Here is a 19771-nt window from a genome sequence, read left to right on the forward strand (position 1 = left end):
TATTCGCTCTACCACCCCCTGGGGAATAAACTCAAATTCAAATTAACAATAAACTATAGAACACAAGGGAGGGGAGGGTGGAGAAATACTTCCTACCTTACCCCTACCCGTCAAGTGCTGTCAAGCTCTCGATCGCGCGAGTAAGACAGCTGCTTTGGAGGTGGTTTTCATTGTTTGTGCATGATTTTTTTTTTTTTACAGTATACTTTGGCTGGTATTGGAGACTGACTTCTTCCCCTCAGTGTCAGATGACAAGAAAGGCTTATAGGTGAACATCGTCACAAATCGTAAGTCAAGTTTTTTTCATCTACCTAAGTTTTTTGATCTCCGAAACGAAAGTATTTCGTTTCAAAAATTTTAGCTTTGAAGCCTTATAAATTAGGATAAATATGTCCAAAGAAATTGCTATCATTAAGTTAATCTAAGGCAAAAGAGCACTCGATGAAATCTCCAGCCGGTTCCATGTTTAGTATTCATCGTACCATGAATATTAAATGTCTTGCAGCGTAGCATGATACGAAGTTATGAACTCTTACATAAGCTAATCACTTTCGGATTGTCTGTTCCATCCCGCGGGTGGGAGAAAATGCATTGATATGATACACACACACAAAAAACAGGGGCTTTGATTAATCCTCTGAATCAGACTTAAGGTATTTTGAAATGAAATGAAGACATTTTAATTTAATATTGGAAATGCAAGTCATATGGCCGAGTAATCACCTGATTAACAAAAAGTTGGAGGAGGAACTTAATCTTGGGGGAGGGGGGAGGGGTAAAAATTTAAGGTATTGCGCATACCTTATTGAACCCTGAAACCAAAGCAAAAGCTGATCAAAGTCACTGCACGTCTGACTCACAGATCAAATTGGAATTTAGAGTGTAAGGATTGGCAGAGGGAGTAAGAACAGAGAACCAGTACTCTGTTGAAGCCCCTTGAATCAAGGAAGAATCCTAAAAACAAGACTCACATGTGATACTGAGTCCAGAAATTGAACCCAACACCCCAGAGTTGAGGGGCGATTGATTTCCTTACCCCTGTATGTGATGGTCTAACATCATGTTTTGTCGCTTTATCCTAAGTATATCCACCTCTAACAATGGCACCCAAGCGATTTAACTGGAGACAGCTGCTCACAGCAGAACCTGTGGTATTCTTCTACGCATATGGACTCTTCATGCATTTGCCCGTCATTCAACAGTATATCTACTTCAGGATTGCTAAAAATAAGGGATTTCCTTACGACACAACTGCATCTAACAGCTGTGGTAATGAAACAGCATTAAATGCGACTATGAAAGGGTTAGAGAAACAGGTACCCAACACAGATCATCTTATGAAAATTCTATATAATTACTTATGAGAATAAAATGGAATTGAGTGTTGTGTACTGTAAATATTAAAGGTAATGTGTGTGTGCAGCCCAGGGGGGGACTCTCCTGAAAAGTGGATAGGGGGGCTTGACAGACGGTTTTGAAAATGACCCTAAAAGGTACGCATGAATTAACTGAGATGCTGATTTCAGACCTTAAAAGGTACAACCACATTAAAAATGACAACGTTTCCAACCATTATATTCTTGTATGAGGTTTGATATTTTTCAAAACGAACAAATCTGACCCTAAAGGGTACGCAAGGTCTCATTTTCGACCCTAAAAGGTCCTTCGAGCCCCCCTACCCACTTTTCAAGAGAGTCCCCCCCCCCCCCCCCCCGGGTGTGCAGTAAGTTGCAAACCTCATGGAAGAGCTCCTCAGGGTTTTTTTTTGTGTAAATTTTTTAAATAAATAATAAATTAAAGTGCTACTCTGACAAAAATCGCTCAAACTTGGATTCAGCTGAAACTTCCTAAGAATACTCTTTAAAGGTCCAATAATCACTGTATGATGTGTTTTCTCGATATTCAGGATGAAAGTATGATATTTTTACAATTGTTTTTGGAGTCTGTGACGTCATAGACTCAACATCAAACTTCGCTCCATACATTTCTTTGTATATAATACCCTATGATACCCTAGAGTATCATTTCTTTGTTTGAATTGCATCCATCCTATGCACATATACACCTATTTCAGAAATCATCGTTGCACCAAAGGCCTCAAGCAACAAGCCAAGACCGCAGAGAACGCCGGTACCTTTAGCTGTAATTAGTTTATTCATGGACGTGCATTTTCATTTATTGACTTCACAAATTGCTCCAAGCAAGGCTGCTTGAGATGATAATTAGTGTAGAGCTATAGCCACTTGTATGAACCATGAATAAATCAATTAAAAGTACCGATGTTCTCTGGAGCCTTGGCTTGTTACTTGAGGCTCTTGGTGTGACAACAATTTTCGAAAAAGGTGTATTTATATTCATTTGTCTTCTCATGCACAACTATCAAATAAAGCAATGATTATCTAGGGAATGATACATAGGTGGTCTGAAATGGGAAATCAAAATGTTCTAGGTAAAAGGGTCTCTTAATATTTGAGTAATCAATAAATTAATTAATTAATAGTCCCCTTCACAGTTCCTTGTTCCACCTTGAAAGGTAGCCGTCCCTTTGTGTCGAAGTAAGACAAAGGGTGAGCTTGCAATGAGAGAGACCTGTGAATAATATTGTCCAAAGTGTTAAAAAAGGGTGTCTATTATTGTTGCAAGGTCACCGTTCGTCTCACTTTGATGCAAAGGCACAGCTACCTTTCAAGATGGCGCAGGGAACTGTGAAAAGGATAATTAGCATATATATTCCAATTTACTCAGGGCCCCTCTGGATACCAGCTTTTAGATGAATGGGGTACACTGTTTAAATAAAGGTTCCATAACCATAAATATCCAATTAAACTATTTATTGACACTATTTAAATATTATCCATTCACAGGTTCTTTCAGACCTCTTTCTCTTTTACTCCGACGAAGGACTAGCATCTGAAACGTCAGTAAGTTTTTTCATCTTTTCACAGTGTATAATTTACCTTTTTATCATTACAGGTTCAATCACTGTCATCATACATCCATCTTGGGGTGGTCCTTTTCTCTTCCCTTCCATCTCTCTTTACTTCACTGTTCATTGGAAGCTGGACTGACTCAAGAGGAAGAAAACCAGCCCTTTTGTTGCCAGCCATAGGGAGTTCAATAGAGGCAGGGTTGACAATATTGGTGATGTATTTAGAATTACCAGTTTATGTTCTGTTTGTTGGTGGAGCAATCAATGGACTTTGTGGATATTTTACTACTCTTATTATGGGTCTTATGGCATATATTGCAGATACCACTGATGAATCTGATAGGCCTTTACGTTTAGGTAATGTTAGCAACTGAAGAAGTAGAAAATATGCATGTGTGCCGTGGACAGTCATAAAGCACTTAAAATGACGTATATCATCATCATCATCATCATCATCATCACCGTCATCATATCATCACCATCATCCTCATCCTTATCATCATCACCATCATCATCACCATCATCCTCATCATCATCACCATCATCCTTATCATCATCACCATCATTATCACCATCATCCTCATCCTTATCATCCTCACTATCATCATCATCACCATCATCCTCATCCTTATCATCATCATCATCACCATCACCACCATCATTACCATCATCATCACCAACATCATATCAGCAGCCACAATTGCTCTCTAAGATAGAAAAAATGATAGGAACTTACATTAGAGATAACATAACTATTTTATTTTTCTTTTCGTTTTAGCCATCATGGAGCTCCTGACATTTTTGGGAGGGATGGTCAGTCAACTAACTAGTGGCGTATGGATCGAGAACCATGGATTCATCACGCCATACTGGTTTATCTTGGCTTGTCTTCTATTCTCTGTCCTCTACACAGTCTTCTTCCTCCCTGAATCAAGACCTCCAAGTGACGTCACAGAAAAAACCAGTCTCGGCAGTTGCCAAAGCATCAAAAGAATTTTGGCTGTTTATAAAGCTCCCAGGGAAGGGGGTCGATTCAACCTTATTCTTTTAACCCTAAGCAGTGCTTTTTCGCAAATCGCCACCCAAGGAAGCACTGGTATCGTCACACTCTTCGTTCTTCATACTCCACTGTGTTTCTCTCCCGAATTTGTTGGATATATTGCAGCGTTAAGAAGTCTTTGTATTGGAATTGGAGCCATACTTGGGATTAAACTTCTTGGGATATGGCTGACTGAACTTAGTATATCAAGGATTGGAATTGTTTCCAGTATAGGGGGCTTGGTGACATTTGGCCTATCGAAAACAACATTTCTTGTCTTCACGGGTGAGTATTATTGAAGAACTGTGTGGTATAAGATATTCAATGTATTGTTAGATGATAATGCAGGAGCCAATCAAGGATTGTTTTTAGGGGGAGGGGTGCATCATCAAGTATTTTGGTTTTAGGAGGGAGGAGGGGGTGTACCCTTGGCTTACAAACTGCATTAGATATAGTATCAGCTCATCTAGGGGGTGTGCTCCCCCTGCACCCCTCTCCTAGATCTGCCCCTGTAATACACTCAGCATAAACCTGAGGGCCATGGCAGACACAATTACAATTTCAAGCCATGGGTATTTAGTGTGGGGGCTTTCTATTCAGTATCTTCTGTGTGGCATAGCTAATGTTCATTAAAAAAATCTTAGATTAGTTCAATGTAATTTTGATTTTCGAGATCAAGGTACTGTCCACCCTCCTCTCCTCTCCTCCTCTCCTCTCCTCTCCTCTCCTCTCCTCTCCTCTCCTCTCCTCTCCTCTCCTCTCCTCTCCTTCTCTTTTCTCTTGTCTCCTCCTACTCCTCTTCCAAGGGCGGGTCAAAGATTTTTTAGATTTTGGAGAATATGGGGGGGGGGGGGGGGGGTTCAAAACCTACACTCAATGAGTGACTTCATTTTTGATGTCATACATACACATACCAGTCGTAACTCATACACAAGTGGTGTTATTGTGTGAGCCCAAGCCCCTGGTCCTGAGCCCCTGGACCCCTCCCCTGGATCTGCCCTTGTCTTCATACCAATATATTTGTAATACAATATTTATATCACCTGTTACCAAGACTGGCTGGTCTATTCACTATTTTCTCCTGCATTTAGCTCCAGTTGTCGGCCTGTTTGGTGGCTGTGTGGTCCCTATCTTTAGGGCAATGATGTCAAGGATTGTCAGCAAAGACGAACAAGGTAATGTAGCATTGGTTTCACCATACATTAGATCATAGAGTCTAAGGTAAATAGATAGTTACCTTGATCTTAATAGGGTGGCCCATTGCATCATTACAATGCAGACCCTATAGGTAAGGTAGCATTGTGATATTGGATTCCAAAACCTGACCACACTTTAGTCATCCAAGAAAAATGGCTTGCTAAAGCAAAATACAATCACATCCTCTCCTAATAGTAGGTGATGTGAGTCCATTCCCATGCGACAATTAAAGGGGGGAAAATGCAATGCCGCTATGTTGTTTGTGTTCATTTATTTTGTCAAAGCCATCCAACATGGCGGCAATGACGCAACACCCCCAAAATTTACTCACAGAAACATATACATTGGCAACCACCGGAAAAGTGTTCCTAAGGGGTACGGACGATCTAAAAATAACTTTTCGGGAATTCCGTTATCCCAAAGCTAATACTGTATACTGTCCCTCTCTGTCCTTCATGGTTTCTTGCTCACACGTGTGCGTTTCATTGACAGGTGCCCTTTTCTCAGCTGTGGCCTCATTCGAGACACTCTGCAATTTCATTGGTGCTTTCATATTCAACTCTCTCTATCCAGCCTCCCTAAAATTTGATTTTCCGGGATTTGTCTTTTTTGTTGGAGCTATCATATGTCTGCTGCCATTTTGTTTCACCTGGTTAGTTTATATTTATATTTTATATATAAATATATATATATATATATATATATATATATATACACCTAATTGAAAAAACCTAGTCGGGTTCGAGAAGGTCATATCATCGAAGCTAAGACTGAAAAGGATTTTGGGTACTCTGAAATGTGTATTATATTTGCATATAGACATGTAAAAATGCACAGTAGAGCAAAGTCGGTCAACCTAGATTAACAACATGCCAAAGCCATGATGCATAAAATGTGCACAGGGAGGGAAAACTGCAATACACATGAAATTAGCATAATTGTTTGTCTTCCCATGCTCCCCTTCGGTCTTAGCTTTGATGGTATAACCTTCTTTTGAACCCGACAACGTTTTTTCAGTTAGGTGTGTATATATTTATACACCTAATTGACATACCGTATGGTGACCAAGTTGATTGGCTATTGTTCTTGACTGACTAGCTTAGGTTTTTCACCTGTAAGAGAGGGGAGGAAGTCCAGAACAATTCTTATTCAAATTGGTCGTCATTTCTTTCTTTAATGATTGGTCGCGTCATATTTTGATTGGGTGAAGAAGGTAGATAAAGGATATTGATGTAAACTGATAATTATATATAATATACAACACGATACGTGGTCTGTAATGGGAAAACATTTCACCAAGACGAAGTAGGTCTGTTTACATACCTTCAAGTCTTCTAGGATAAGGACTTAAAATTCGTAGGCGCTGTCTCCCATCCTTAATCCCCAACCTGTTAATAGGAAAAAGAACCTGTTGAATTATTCGTGTAAGGCCTAGGGCAAACGTCGAACTTTCCATGCACCGAACTCATTAAAAACAATGGATATCAGATGATAATGAGGCGGCATTCTTTGATGTAATTAAGTTCGGTGCATGGAAAGTTCGACGTTTGCCCTAGGCCTAAGAGTAGGGAATTGTCTCCCGGTTCATCAGCCTATCCCAATTGGTAGGCATAATACTAATCTACTAACAATTCACACTCATAATTGTAAGCTGCACGGCTGCTAATAGCGCCTTAATATCGGCTTTTAACGTCCTCCACTGGTCATAAATGTAAAGTGCATTGAGAAAATGTGAAATGCGCTATATATAACAACTCCCCATTAATGTACTGCATCACTTCTGGTTTATTCCCCAGCTGTCTTAAGAATCCCATGGTTCTTCTCTCCAAGAAAGATCGCGTGCAGGTTGTTGGCAACTACGACGTAATACCGGACGACAATCTTAACGATCCCGTAAAAAGTTTAGATAGCTGTAATACAGAAGGAACGACCATAGTCTCTCCAGAATCAAAAGGTAGTGTTAGTAGGTACAACACTGAGCCACAAGCATAAAACGTAGTATTGAAGCTTTATTTCGAATTATTTGGATTTTAATTTTTGATTTATAAAAGTATAGACAATGATGCTTTTCCTAGCGCGCTACCTTGGCGTATAGTTTGCTGCATTCTATGGTCCTTATAGAGAGTATCACACGTTAAGAGCTAGATATCGTTTCGATTCACGAGTTTTCCTATCATATTCCAAAGTGAGTCCGCGAGCGATTGAAAAAGGAAAATTTTTTTTTTAAATTTAAAATTTATGCATTTCAGTTAGAGCTTAGAACAGGAAGTAAAATGATTTTGATCTAGTTTTGATATGTAAATATTATGTACTTATTGACTGAGTGGGAGGGCCGTACGGGAAAATATTTGGCTCGAGGTGATGCCGAGAACGAGAGCCAAATATTTTCCCGTAATGCCCGACCTAACTCAGTCAACAAGCATTTTATCATATGACCCTAAATAAAAAAAGATAGTTTAAAAGTTGCAAATTATGTCAATATGGTCGCAGGTTTCGAGCAGAGCCGTACGGCCCTGCTCACGCCATTTCCCCGAAGGTTTTTTTAAGAGCGCTCGCCCGAGCAGATACGGGTCATATGATAAAAAAAAAAAAACAATACAATACGTCTTTATTCACATTTCCTTTTATGTTTATATTTAGATCATTGAAAAGAAAGAAAATACTTATTTGGTCAAATAAATAAAGCTAAATATGAGTTGCAATGAAAGGAAATGCCTAGAGCCTAAATAAACCATATAGTTTCCTAGTTAGCCCCTATATGTTTATATGAATAAACATACCATACTAATGACTACTCTTTTTCATCTTTCAATTACTTTCGAAAGACGATTAGTTTCAAGGAGAGTATTGTGCACGCTACGCTGAAGTAGTTTCAAAGAAAGTTAGGCTCGTCCAATCTTAGTTTCGCTATAGTATGAGTTCCAAAAATAAAGCGAAAAAATCCTAAGAATAATCACAAATTTTGAAAATGCGCAAAACCACAAGCGAAACCTTTTTTGGTTTCATTTATCTTTTTTGTTTGAAGATTTTCAGTCACGTATTGTTGTTAACGTACAAAGTGGTCAGTAACATACTCAGGAAAGTGGCGTTTCTGCATCTTTCTTTGTTTAGCCCCGTTTACACTAGCGATTTTTGCTGCGATTTTTTTTTTTTTTTTTTTTTTTTTTTTTTTTTTTTTTTTTTTCGATTTTGTCCATAATAGATAATGGTAAAGAATTTATTTGTAAAGTTTTTTTCAGGATACCAAGATTTTCCTAGACGAATGTCTCTTTTGAAGGATGAGACAAAAGATTTCATATTTCCGAAATTTGCCACAAAAATCGCAGCAAAATCACCAGTGTAAACGGGGCTTTAGGCATTTTTGACCAGAATACCTCTAACACTAGATTTTTGGCTCGGATAAGAACAGTTGTTTCGAATGAGATTGTTTGCTGTGGCAATCGAAAAATGGAAAGACTGTGTGCACCACGAAAGGGAAATCCCACACTTGTATAATAAAACGTCTAACTGAGGTTTTTTTGAAATCGTCTTCCATTGGTCTTTAAAAAATCATTCAACATTCAACAGAGCTGAAGTCAAGGAAAACGATAGCAAAAGTCCAAAAACAAAAAACAAAAACAAAAAAACAAGATTGTATTGAGCGTCTCAATCAGTGTTTGAATGAGCAGCACACTTGCGACCCTCCCAGAAAAACTTCTTGAATGTTGGCAGGTTGAGTTTCCAGCATGCTTTTGGTTCTTCTTCGAGATGCTGTGGAGGGTCATGTTGTCGAAGTATCAGTCGAATGTTTGGGATCAAATGATGTGAAAAAGTCTTTTTGATGCGTAGGATCTCGTGGTTCGTTTGGTCGTATGTCAATACCTTTTTTGTCGTACTACTGTGGCTGTGCCCTTGACCAAGTACTCAAGTATGCCCTCAAGTACGTAGGACGCTTTTTAACTTTTTTTCCAGTCACAACATGTTGAATTTCACGGTACATGTCGCTCTTAGCATATATCGATTGGTCAAAGATTCTGAGCAAAGATTTAGATATTTCTTATTGACGGAAGGCAGCTACCGTGACTTAGTGTCCTATTTAAGTCACAAGAGAGACTGGTGGTGTGACTTCAGAAGCGTGACACGGAAATATAATCACTGTCAACAAGGAGTCAGACCAATATTAGTCTGGTCGCGACATCGAAGAAACTCTCGCCATTTTAAATTGAATTTCTGTAAGTATGTGATTTACTTCGATTTTGATATCCTTTCTAAGAAAGAAACTAAATACTTACAGCCCAAATAGCTGTCTTGATGAAGTCTTTTATGAATACTTTAGGAATTCACTGAGATATTGTAGTATGAAGCAAACTTGTTTATCATTGCTCTTCTTTGTCAGTGCTGTCGTATTAATAGTTCATGTCGCTTATTCGCGGCTTCGACGAGTCTAAAACTTAGTTAGGAATATATACTGTGCCCACCAAGTTGAAAACAGGAAGGTTTACTAGTAATATTATTGCGATTAGTACTTTGAGCTTTATATTGAGTGTTGATGTTCTTTTTACATAACCATCTGCAAACATACTTAAATCGGTTCCTGTGGCCTAAAGAACAAGCAGCTGTATTTGCTACATTACACGTGGCGCTAGCTAGAAAGCGATAGATAAATTACGCCCCAAAGGGGGAAGATTGAAGGCGGTTGATTTAATGGGGTTAAAAATTTACAAGCCATTAGATACATGGTCGTACTGATGTAAACGATCCATGGGTACACTAATATTTCCCCCTCCCCCACCCCCCGTAGATTGAGCTGCCTTTGGATAAATTGTTAGTGTATGAGAATTATCTCAAATTACATACCTTTCTACTCAAAAGATGTCGACCTTGTTTTACAGTTTTCTTGGTATTTTACTTTATTCAGGATCGATTATTCCAGGAAGCCATGAAGATTTCACGTCTAACATGGAAGACTTTTCTCACGGTTGAGCCAGTGCTGTTCCTCTGTGCTTGTGCTTTCTTCATGAATATCCCTTTGCAGAAGCAGTTCATTTACTCAAAGTTCAGCCAAAAGGTGGGATTCCCATACAGTTTACAGAAAGACGAAATCCATGGAGAAATGAATGCAGTGAAGAATGACACCATGAAGAAATTAGAGAACGAGGTAAAATCACAAACTCTCTCCACAGACTACACTTTCTTCACTCCCCCATTCTAACCGCCTCGGGCCTTTCTTTGTCTGTGAATGATTGAATTATTTCACTCTAATTTGAATGTCAAGTTTTTTAGTCGGTCCATTGTTCTTTCTTTTTCCCAGTCAACCAGCAACAATTCAATCATCTTAACATTCTAACGAAGAATTTAATATACACTTATTTCAATAAAGTTAGTCACCTGAAAAGCTATAAAGCTGAGGCCGACAAGGATTATAGACCAAATTCAAAACTCGCACAGATGTGAGGCTTGAGTTGTGAACAAAGGGATCTGGCGTGACTCAAAGTAATCTGGCGTGATTCAAAAGTCACGAATCACGCCAGATTCCTTTGTTCACAACTTAAGCCTCACATTGGTGCGAGTTTTGAATTTGGTCTATGGGTAGATTCATATTACACGTTCAACGGCTTGATAACTGTTCATGGACTTGCGAATCTTTTACCGGTTACAGTCTCACCTCTTCTGAGCATCATCGAGCTGCAGTTTGTATTAAAAAAGCTTTGTATATATATGCTTTTTTGATATGAAAAGTTTCCCATGATGCTCAGTGATCTCAGCTTTCTAGGTTTTTGGTCACTAACTTTATTGAAATAAGTGTATCTATGGCAATGGCCTACTCGTTCATCATCTGGGATAAATATATTTTTTGGCTTAATAACCTTAATTCATTATGTGGCTTGCCAAGGACGTCACTAGTAAAATGTAACAATACCTAAGAGAGTAACTTAAGTAATAGCAGTAAAATTATTTTCTCCGTTAATATGAATGAGTGAGGGGTGTGCAGTGAAGAAAGGTCAGCTCGCAGAAATTTGAGAAGGAGGCAAAATCAATAGGACACTTACATTATGGCTTCATTTACTACAACTACCAGAATCCCTTGCACACTTAATTTGTTCTGCTAATTAGCAGCAGTTTCCTTACTATTCTCATGAGGGAATACAAATTTGAATAAGAAAGAAAATTCGAAAATAATTTAGGCAGTGGCAATTAACTGACGCCATCACGCAAACAGCCTATTCCAATCAACCCTTCTTCTCGTCCTTGCCATTCTAACGCAAGGGCGGATCCAGGGTTTTTTTTTGAAGGGGGGTGTCAGGGGTAAATTTTGTGGGCAAAGGAATCCCAGTCTCATTTTTACCACAAGAAGCCCATTTGACCTCAGGAATGACAGGGGGGTCGCGACCCCCCCGACCCTCCCCCTGGATCCGCCCTTGTAACGCATGTAGCTATACGTAACTTACCTTTAATTATCGATATATTTTGTTTTAAGGTGCAAACGTTGTCCTCTAACTTTGACAGTCTGAACGTCCCATCTCAATTACTACCCTCTCTCATCATGGGTCTCTTTATCGGGCCATGGACAGACATCGGTGGTCGAAAACCAGCTATATTAGCATCAGTGACAGGAGCCATCATTGAAGCACTGTTTGTCATTGGAGTCGTGTACTTTGAATTGTCTTTGTATCTGATTCTTGTGGGGAAGCTGTTTAATGGATTGTCTGGTTTCTTTGGTTCATTGACGCAGGCATCCTTTTCATATATTTCGGACACCACAGAGACTTCATTAGTTTCTACTCGGTTAGGTAAAACAATCTGGTCTCCATTATCCTGTATGTCTTTTTATTTCAAGTACATCCGCCAAGTTCAGTTTTACTCTGACGAAGATTAGTGTGATTATGATATTTATGATGATATTAATAATGACGATAAAGGGATTGTGGTGATGCTAATGGTCTTGATGATGGTGTTGATGATGGTGATGGTGGTGAGGATGGTGATGATGGTGTTGATGATGGTGATGATGCTAATGGTGTTGATGATGGTGATGATGGTGTTGATGATGGTGATGATGCTGGTGATGGTGATTATGGTGATGGTGTTGATGATGGTGATGATGCTAATGGTGTTTATGATGGTGATGATGGTGATGATGGTGATGATGGTGATGATGGTGATTATGGTGATGATGGTGATGATGGTGGTGGTGATGATGGTGATTATGGTGATGGTGGTGATGATGGTGGTGGTGATGATGGTGATGATGGTGGTGATGGTGATGGTGTTGATGATGGTGATGGTGTTGATGATGGTGATGATGGTGTTGATGATGGTGATGATGGTGGTGATGGTGATGGTGTTGATGATGGTGATGGTGTTGATGATGGTGATGATGGTGGTGATGGCGATGATAGTGATGATGGTGATGATGGTGATGGTGGTGGTGATATCGTTGGAAGTAGTGATAATGGTGTTAATGAAGGTGATTCTAATAATGATGAAGTAGCAATGTGAATAAATCTGCTCTCAAATATTTAATGATTTTCAACTATTCTTCTGCTAACGGTTTTCCTATTCGTATTTTTTTCTTGGATAAGAGATACGTATTATGCGATGGCGTTCTTACAGGTGCTGACTATGATGCATGATGGTGATGATAATAATGTTGGCAGTGATAATTTTGTAGCAGGGGTCAAATGATGATGATGATTTTAATGATTGTAGTGTTGCTGCTGATGATAGTGGTGGTGATTGTGTTGTGTGTTGTGGTGATGATGGTGTCGTTTATGTTGATGAGAATGATTTTGATGGTGATGGTGGCGGTGAAGATGCTAGTGGTGATAATAATTAATATGATTAAGAGTATGTAGTGAAGATATTTTAATGATGATTGTTCTCCATTTTTCATCAACAGCTATTCTCCAGTTAGTAATCTTCACTGGTGGTTTTCTTGGCCAGGCTTTTAGCGGGATCATCATGAGTCGGTTTGGATTTCTCTCTCCTTGTCTCATCATCCTAGTACTTTCCTTGGCAGCCTTCTCATATTCCTTGTACTCTGTGCCTGAATCACTTCCACGAACAGACCACAGCCATTCACTTTTTACAACCGGTAGCTTTACACGTTTAATCCAAGTGTTCACAAACTCACGTCCAAGCAGCCAAAGATGGAACCTCCTAGTATTAGTCCTCCTGAATACTATATATTTCATCGTAGCAATGGGCACCCGTAGTGTAAATATATTATATCTTATGCGAAGCCCAATAAGTCTTTCTCCTACACTCCTTGGAGCATACACTGCCCTTAGGTTCCTGATGGAGGGTCTTGGAGGGATTATTGGCGTTGTAGTGTTGAAGAAGTATCTGAAGGAGGAAAACGTCATTCGCGTGGGATTTCTTTCGCTCGGTTTGTCAATGACGTGGCTTGGATTCGTTGCTAACAAAGAGCAAGCGTTCACAGGTATAGAACACAGGCGATGGTGTATAGGGTTTTGAGCTGGGGATCCTACCCACACGTACCCAAGAATGAAACTTCAGCCTTTTTCCTGGAAATGTTATTTCCCACATTTCTGGGGAACCCATAGCAGGAAATTGGGATTTATAGCGCACTCTTTGAACGTCCCAAAGTTTTGCCCTAGAACCACTAATTCATTAATTCTCCAACGTACAACGGGCCTTGCTTAACATAAGGGGACGGACGGACCGGCCGCTAAATAGAGGTTTTGCACCATCACTTGACGGCAGCCATGTTAGATGGCAGGAACAATACAATTGTTTTACATGAGAAAGAATTCAATTCCCGAAAGCAAAGGAATTTTATTGTTCTGCCATCTAGGCACAGGCAGTCCAAGCTGTATTATGGGCGCCGACACGTGATGATGCAAAACCTCTATAGAAGTTGTTTTCACATAAATATGAAAAGAAAATTTCGTGACTGTGCAGCTAGCTACCTGTATTATGAAGGGTGTCCCCATGATAGAGATATTAGGGACCTTAAGCTGCAGGACGGCAACGTGGGCGACAACGTCGGCGAAATTGAGGCGCTTCAACCTTCTATTGTATTATTATTGAGTGTTTACCTAGTATTTTACTCAATGAGCATCCCCGTTTTGGAGTGAAATGACGTCTTGTGGGAGCGCTTTACTTATAACGAAAATCAGCAAAGATAAGCTTTTGGCGTAGCCGTTCTCTTTAGGACGTAAAATTAGGACATTTCACGTCTTACTTTCAGCATAAGACGGCAATGATGCACAGTATTTCGTACATTCCAACGAGTATCTATTGAATAGCGCAATTAGTGCTATTGTGTGTTTGCCGTCGTCGTCGTCGTTGCCGTCCTGCAGCGTAAGGACTCTATTACTGCAGTATTTCTAATAACGTACGACATACCTTTTGCATTCATCAGTGTGTAAACATTGTCTTTCTGTTTGTCTTTATGCTGTTTAGTTCCTGTTGTCGGGTCTATTTGTGGGATCTTGATGCCGACAATAAAGGGTATGGCTGCAAATATTGTAACAATCCAAGAAAAAGGTGCGTTAGTTTAAGAGCTTGTTTAATTTTCATTGATTTTATCGACACCCTGAATACACTACCGCTACAACACCTTTGATTCCCAATTTTCGCTTCTCGTTGGTATGCGCCTATTTCAATATGTTGTCATCGCAAAAGGCGATAGGCGATGGTTCATTCCGACATGAAATGGTTTTGTCGACAAAGAACATTGAATCAGTCTCAACACTAAGGTCCATGTTCTTGACAAGAATACAAGTCATTCAAGCTACTCTTGGATCTTGGAATGACCTATCTCTTATCGCATATCGCCTATCGCCTATCGCCTTTGGCGATGATAACGTTTTTTGAAATAGGTGTATACACCTAATTGAAAAAACGTAGTCGGGTTCGAGAAGGTCATATCATCGAAGCTAAGACCGAAAAGGATTTTGGGTACTCCGAAATGTGTATTATATTTGCATATAGACATGTAAAAATGCACAGTAGAGCAAAGTCGGTCAACCTAGATTAACAACATGCCAAAGCCATAATGCATAAAATGTGCACAGGAAGGGAAATCTGCAATACGCATGAAATTAGCATAATTGTTTGTCTTCCCATGCTCCCCTTCGGTCTTAGCTTTGATGATATAACCTTTTTTTGAACCCGACAACGTTTTTTCAATTAGGTGTATACAGTGTAATCGTGTCTTCTGGTTTTGTTCTAGGTTCAATGTTCACAGCCATCACAGGAATAGAAGGGCTTTCAATGATAATAGGCTCCTTGTTGTGTAATACCATGTATGTTTACTTCAGTTCAACTGGAAAACCAGGATTAGTGTTTGTGTTCTTCGGGACGTTATCGCTCTTGTCCATCTTCATCGTCAGGTATACTCTTTACAAGGCTAGAGAACTAAGGATTGTCTAATGCATCCCTCTTTCTTTCCCCACTCTGTTTCGGCTCACCCCCACCCCACCCACCTTAAAAAATCATAGCCCTAAAATTATCCTCCAGTTTCGAGCTCTCCTTTCTCAGCCTTAGTCTTGGTTGTGTGTTATAATATTCAGCTATTCAACCAAATTCCGTGGCATTTTAATCAACTCAGTCGTACTGTTTCGTAATACATACATTCCTTAAGCCCCGTTTACACTAGCGATTTTTGCGGCGATTTTTGCTTCGACTTTTTTGCGATTTTGTCCATAATAAATAATGGTAAAGAATTTACTTGTAAGGTTTTTTTCAGGATACCAAGATTTTCCTAGACGAATGTCTCTTTTGAAGGATGAGACAAAAGATTTCATATTTCCGAAAATTGCCACAAAAATCGCAGCAAAAATCGCCAGTGTAAACGGGGCTTTACTATACAATGGGCACATTTGTAGACATTCGAGGCTAAGACTGAGCAATGGCGAACTCAAAATGAGAGAATTGAACAGTGTCATAGTGTATATACCAGTGAAGGAAGAACGTGTCGACTTCTGAAGATTTGCAGGCATCCTTAAGTGTAATGAAGAAGTATGAGATCCCCTCCAGATAGTTTCTAACCCCATCTTCCTACGATAAAAACAATCAGGGATAGTTACTAAATTCCAATCAGTTTTCAACCTTTCGGTTTAATTTAACGAGGCGATATACATCAAATGAGAAAACCCTTCCCTCAATAAACAAATCAAACACATTAACCTTTGTCTTTCCATGTGGTTTCATTCCATGTTTGTTTGCTTTTTTGTGTGTTTTTTGTGTGTGTGTGTTGTTTTTTTTTTTTTGTTTTTTTTTGTTTGTTTTTGTTTTCCAGCGTATGACATTGTAATCACTTACATACATATTCATTTATCAACTATACATGTATATAACTAAGTTAAAAGAGTCATATTAATACCTGAAGATTATAACACAATTTCTGCTTGTTAGACCCTAATTCAACTTCCTTGTTTCATTTCCAGCATTTTACAAAAACCAAAGGAAGAATGAAGACACAAACTCACCACTTCCAATAATTCAATATTCTTAAACACATGACGTTTTCTTTAGCAATAACGTATTTTTACAACCGAAGAGAATCCAAAATTGTCACTATTACCTACCCAGCGAATAAGTGATTTTCACATTGATTTTCAATTGATATCGTATAGTCAGAAGTTTTTATATCATATAGTTCGCAAACTAGCGAATCCGCGAGCGAAAAAAAAATTAACTGTGCAGTATTTAATATTCATGGCTCTGAAACTAAAATATATTCCCACGCAAGTTATCGAGTGCTTATTGGCAATTCTCTATGTACTAATTCTCTTACATCAAAGTGCGAGAGAGAATAGACCTAATTCTTTTTGGTGCATACTCTTTACGGACTACGTGTCATTCATTCCCTAGAGTACCATTTCTTTGTTTAACGGTTGCACATGAGAAGACACATGAATATAGATACAATTCAAACAAAGAATCTTATTCTCAAGGGAACGACTGTCATTGTCAGACATGGTTTGAAATGGGTAATCATTGCACGAAGATGTATAAGGTCCATTTCGTCGTCTCCCATAATCAGAGTACCTTTAATTCGCTTTCTAAACGTGCTTTTTCAGCCAATCTGTGACCGATTCACAATATAAAGTGGAACGATACAGCGAGAACAAACGGTTGTTAGGTTATCATGCGCTCTCAAAACCACAAAAATAAGAGCACAATACTTAAAGCCTTAGAGGAAGCTTGGCAAGGAACAGTTCAGTTTATCAAGCTTAGAATGCCCTCTTGAATCGTACTTATCTTGTGCTATCTTAAACAAATGTTCGCTAAAGTACAAAACACATATAAAAACAATTAAACTATTGACTACGATGTGGTGTCGCCATTTCTTCTTCCAAACTCTGTTCACCGCTATATTCATGACACGAGTCTGGATCAAGAGAGAAATGACATTGAAAACCACATCTATGAGTAAGCCAATCCCTGCACGGACTAAAAAATCGGTTATTATCTCAAAATTCGTCAAGGATTTTTGGCTATAAATGAAGCGATATACACTTATAAATCCTAAAGCCGTAACCAAAGCAGTAACCTCTTGCATCATGATCTGGATGCTGATATCAGCTATCAAACGCCTACTTCTTGGACTGCGGTACTTTGGTTGTCTCCTTCTCTGTCGTCGCACCAAGCGATACAAATACTCCCAAATATGATCTCTCATCGTAATAGTAATCCTCTCCAGAAGATCTATGAAAGCATGAACTATCCCCAGAGCTATAAAGAGACCAATACTATTCAGTTCTGCCTGCATCGCACGAAATACAACAGATGAAATCCCATACGTGATTGCAACAAGAAAATATGCTTTACCAGGGTGCATAAGCCCCTTTAGAATCTCGCTCTGTGCACTCACTCGAGAAACTGCTTTTGGCAAGACAGTCAACAGTGGACACAACGCAGCAATAAACAGTTTGACGTGTTCATCTTGCTGCACGTAGAGTGGAACTAACTTATACACAAGTAAATACCACACTGGTACCCCTAGTGTAAACTGAGACGTAATGACAAAGTGTAATTTTAAAGTGTCTTTGAATGAGTTAGGATAACAATGGCGGGATAAACGATAATGGTTAATGAGTACCACGAGTCCAAACAAAGCATTGAGAGGAGGTTTCATCCACGAAAGTCTATAGATACCATACATTTGCAAGCAGAGCCTGTAGATAACGTCAAGAAAGGCAGCCACTAAGCTGTGTGTGAGTATGTTGAGTTCCTTGATCAAGGAAGATGGTATAATCACCCATATACAAAATAAGTTCCACATTTGGAGAAGAAAAGCTTCCACGCACTGTGCTATTACTCTCAGATGCTGGACGTTCTTTGGCATTTCATTCCATACTTTGTTATAACACACCTCTGCGGTACTGAAGTCAAGGAAAACCACAAATATAGCTGCTAATTCAAAAACTGTCGAAGTCACCGCTTGGATGAGAAGCACAGTTTTCAGACACTCCCAGAAAGACTTGTTGAAAGATGGCAAACTTTGTTTCCAAGCTTTGGGATCTGTTTCAAGATGTCGTGGAGGATCGTATTCTTGGAAAATGGCGTCCGTAGGATCAAAATGTGTGAAATCTTCAAGTGAGCTGACATGTTGTTCGATTAAGGAATCTCCTTCTGCTGGCGAATGTATCGTGCTCTCTTCATAAGTTTCTATAAGCGCAACACCAGTGCAATTCTCAATGAGAAAAGCAATTAGAACCAAAACTTCAGCAATCATGGCTTTGCGATCGTGTCAATTGGTCGTGATTTGGTTATGTTAAAGGTTTACTGAACCCAACGAAGAAAGATTGTAATCCCTTAAGACACGACACTTAAAAATAAATGACTTTTACTTACTCTCTGGGTAGTAACTGTGGTTAGAGACGAAACATAACGTTTTCCCATATTTGGATAGATCGATTGGTTTCGATCGTTTTCGAATCAGCTTTACGTTTTATCGAAAGATTTTTTCTCGGTAAACTATTATTATCGTATACATTTTTAGCACACACAAAAATATTCAAGTGCATTTAAATGAATTGTCACTTATTGAAGCCGGAAACAGTTCGGGGATAACGGTAGAAAATATAACGTTTCCAGAACATCTATTAATATTTTACGAGTTTCGAATTTTAAAATAGCCGAATAAAATCATTATTTTCATTCAAAAAGGTTCAATAAGTAAAGGAAATGGCTCTTTCAGTCTATACGGAATTTTACAATAACTTGCAAATTTCTCGGGCGCTGATTGGCTGATTTTTATCAATAAGAGGACACGCCATTATACGTTGGTTGTTTTGATCGCTAGAAAAGAGACGTTTTTTATCGTTTTTCTTGTTGTTTTTGTTATTGTAAAAAAACAAATTGACTTCAGATTTTTTTTTATGTGTCTGTCCTCTTATTGACAATAAATTTCGCAATCACATTGTCAAAGTAGTATTTTATCCTCACTGCATACTCATTACCGAGCCACGGGAATTAAGATATGGAAGGTGACCGCGACTGCTGGCAATGAGCATGCGAAGAGCATGCGATGCGTCGCCAACCGCCACCAAGGGAGGTGGGTGGGGTGAATCTTCTACTCTCTCCTTAGGCAGCTTCCGACGGAATGATTCAAGGATCTGGGTGTGGCGCTTATATATGGAGCGGTTGCA

At 39.1% G+C, this 19771-nt stretch overlaps 3 protein-coding genes across 3 annotated transcripts; 2 read left to right on the forward strand and 1 right to left on the reverse strand.

The window, feature by feature from the left end:
- Positions 1-114: 114 nt before the first annotated feature.
- Positions 115-7956, forward strand: LOC116288992 (proton-coupled folate transporter). Its single transcript, XM_031695864.2, has 7 exons — positions 115-287; positions 1084-1316; positions 2974-3286; positions 3708-4253; positions 5060-5143; positions 5658-5817; positions 6962-7956. The coding sequence occupies exons 2-7, from the start codon at positions 1101-1103 to the stop codon at positions 7155-7157; spliced, it is 1515 nt and encodes a 504-aa protein (XP_031551724.1). The 5' UTR covers positions 115-287; positions 1084-1100; the 3' UTR covers positions 7158-7956.
- A 2127-nt stretch (positions 7957-10083) lies between these two features.
- Positions 10084-17450, forward strand: LOC116288993 (proton-coupled folate transporter). The gene is made up of 6 exons (XM_031695865.2): positions 10084-10302; positions 11623-11935; positions 13045-13587; positions 14574-14657; positions 15346-15505; positions 16562-17450. The coding sequence occupies exons 1-6, from the start codon at positions 10084-10086 to the stop codon at positions 16587-16589; spliced, it is 1347 nt and encodes a 448-aa protein (XP_031551725.1). The 3' UTR covers positions 16590-17450.
- LOC116288989 (uncharacterized) lies at positions 17139-18970 on the reverse strand. Its single transcript, XM_031695862.2, has one exon. The coding sequence runs from the start codon at positions 18853-18855 to the stop codon at positions 17311-17313; it is 1545 nt and encodes a 514-aa protein (XP_031551722.1). The 5' UTR covers positions 18856-18970; the 3' UTR covers positions 17139-17310.
- Positions 18971-19771: the final 801 nt, after the last annotated feature.

Source organism: Actinia tenebrosa, unplaced genomic scaffold (assembly GCF_029948245.1).
Source record: "Actinia tenebrosa isolate PJP-AT-01 unplaced genomic scaffold, QUT_ActTen_1.0 PGA_scaffold12__29_contigs__length_12842862, whole genome shotgun sequence".
NCBI classification, from domain to species: Eukaryota; Metazoa; Cnidaria; class Anthozoa; order Actiniaria; family Actiniidae; genus Actinia; species Actinia tenebrosa.

Bases quoted from the DNA above. Each gene is read 5' to 3' on its own strand.
- LOC116288992 (XM_031695864.2), top strand. From the start codon at position 1,101: ATGGCACCCAAGCGATTTAACTGGAGACAGCTGCTCACAGCAGAACCT. The intron at 1,317-2,973 runs GTACCCAACACA...TTATCATTACAG, and splicing joins TGAAAGGGTTAGAGAAACAG to GTTCAATCACTGTCATCATA. The intron at 4,254-5,059 runs GTGAGTATTATT...TCCTGCATTTAG, and splicing joins AACATTTCTTGTCTTCACGG to CTCCAGTTGTCGGCCTGTTT.
- LOC116288993 (XM_031695865.2), top strand. From the start codon at position 10,084: ATGAAGATTTCACGTCTAACATGGAAGACTTTTCTCACGGTTGAGCCA. The intron at 10,303-11,622 runs GTAAAATCACAA...TTTTGTTTTAAG, and splicing joins TGAAGAAATTAGAGAACGAG to GTGCAAACGTTGTCCTCTAA. The intron at 11,936-13,044 runs GTAAAACAATCT...TTTCATCAACAG, and splicing joins ATTAGTTTCTACTCGGTTAG to CTATTCTCCAGTTAGTAATC.
- LOC116288989 (XM_031695862.2), bottom strand. From the start codon at position 18,855: ATGATTGCTGAAGTTTTGGTTCTAATTGCTTTTCTCATTGAGAATTGC.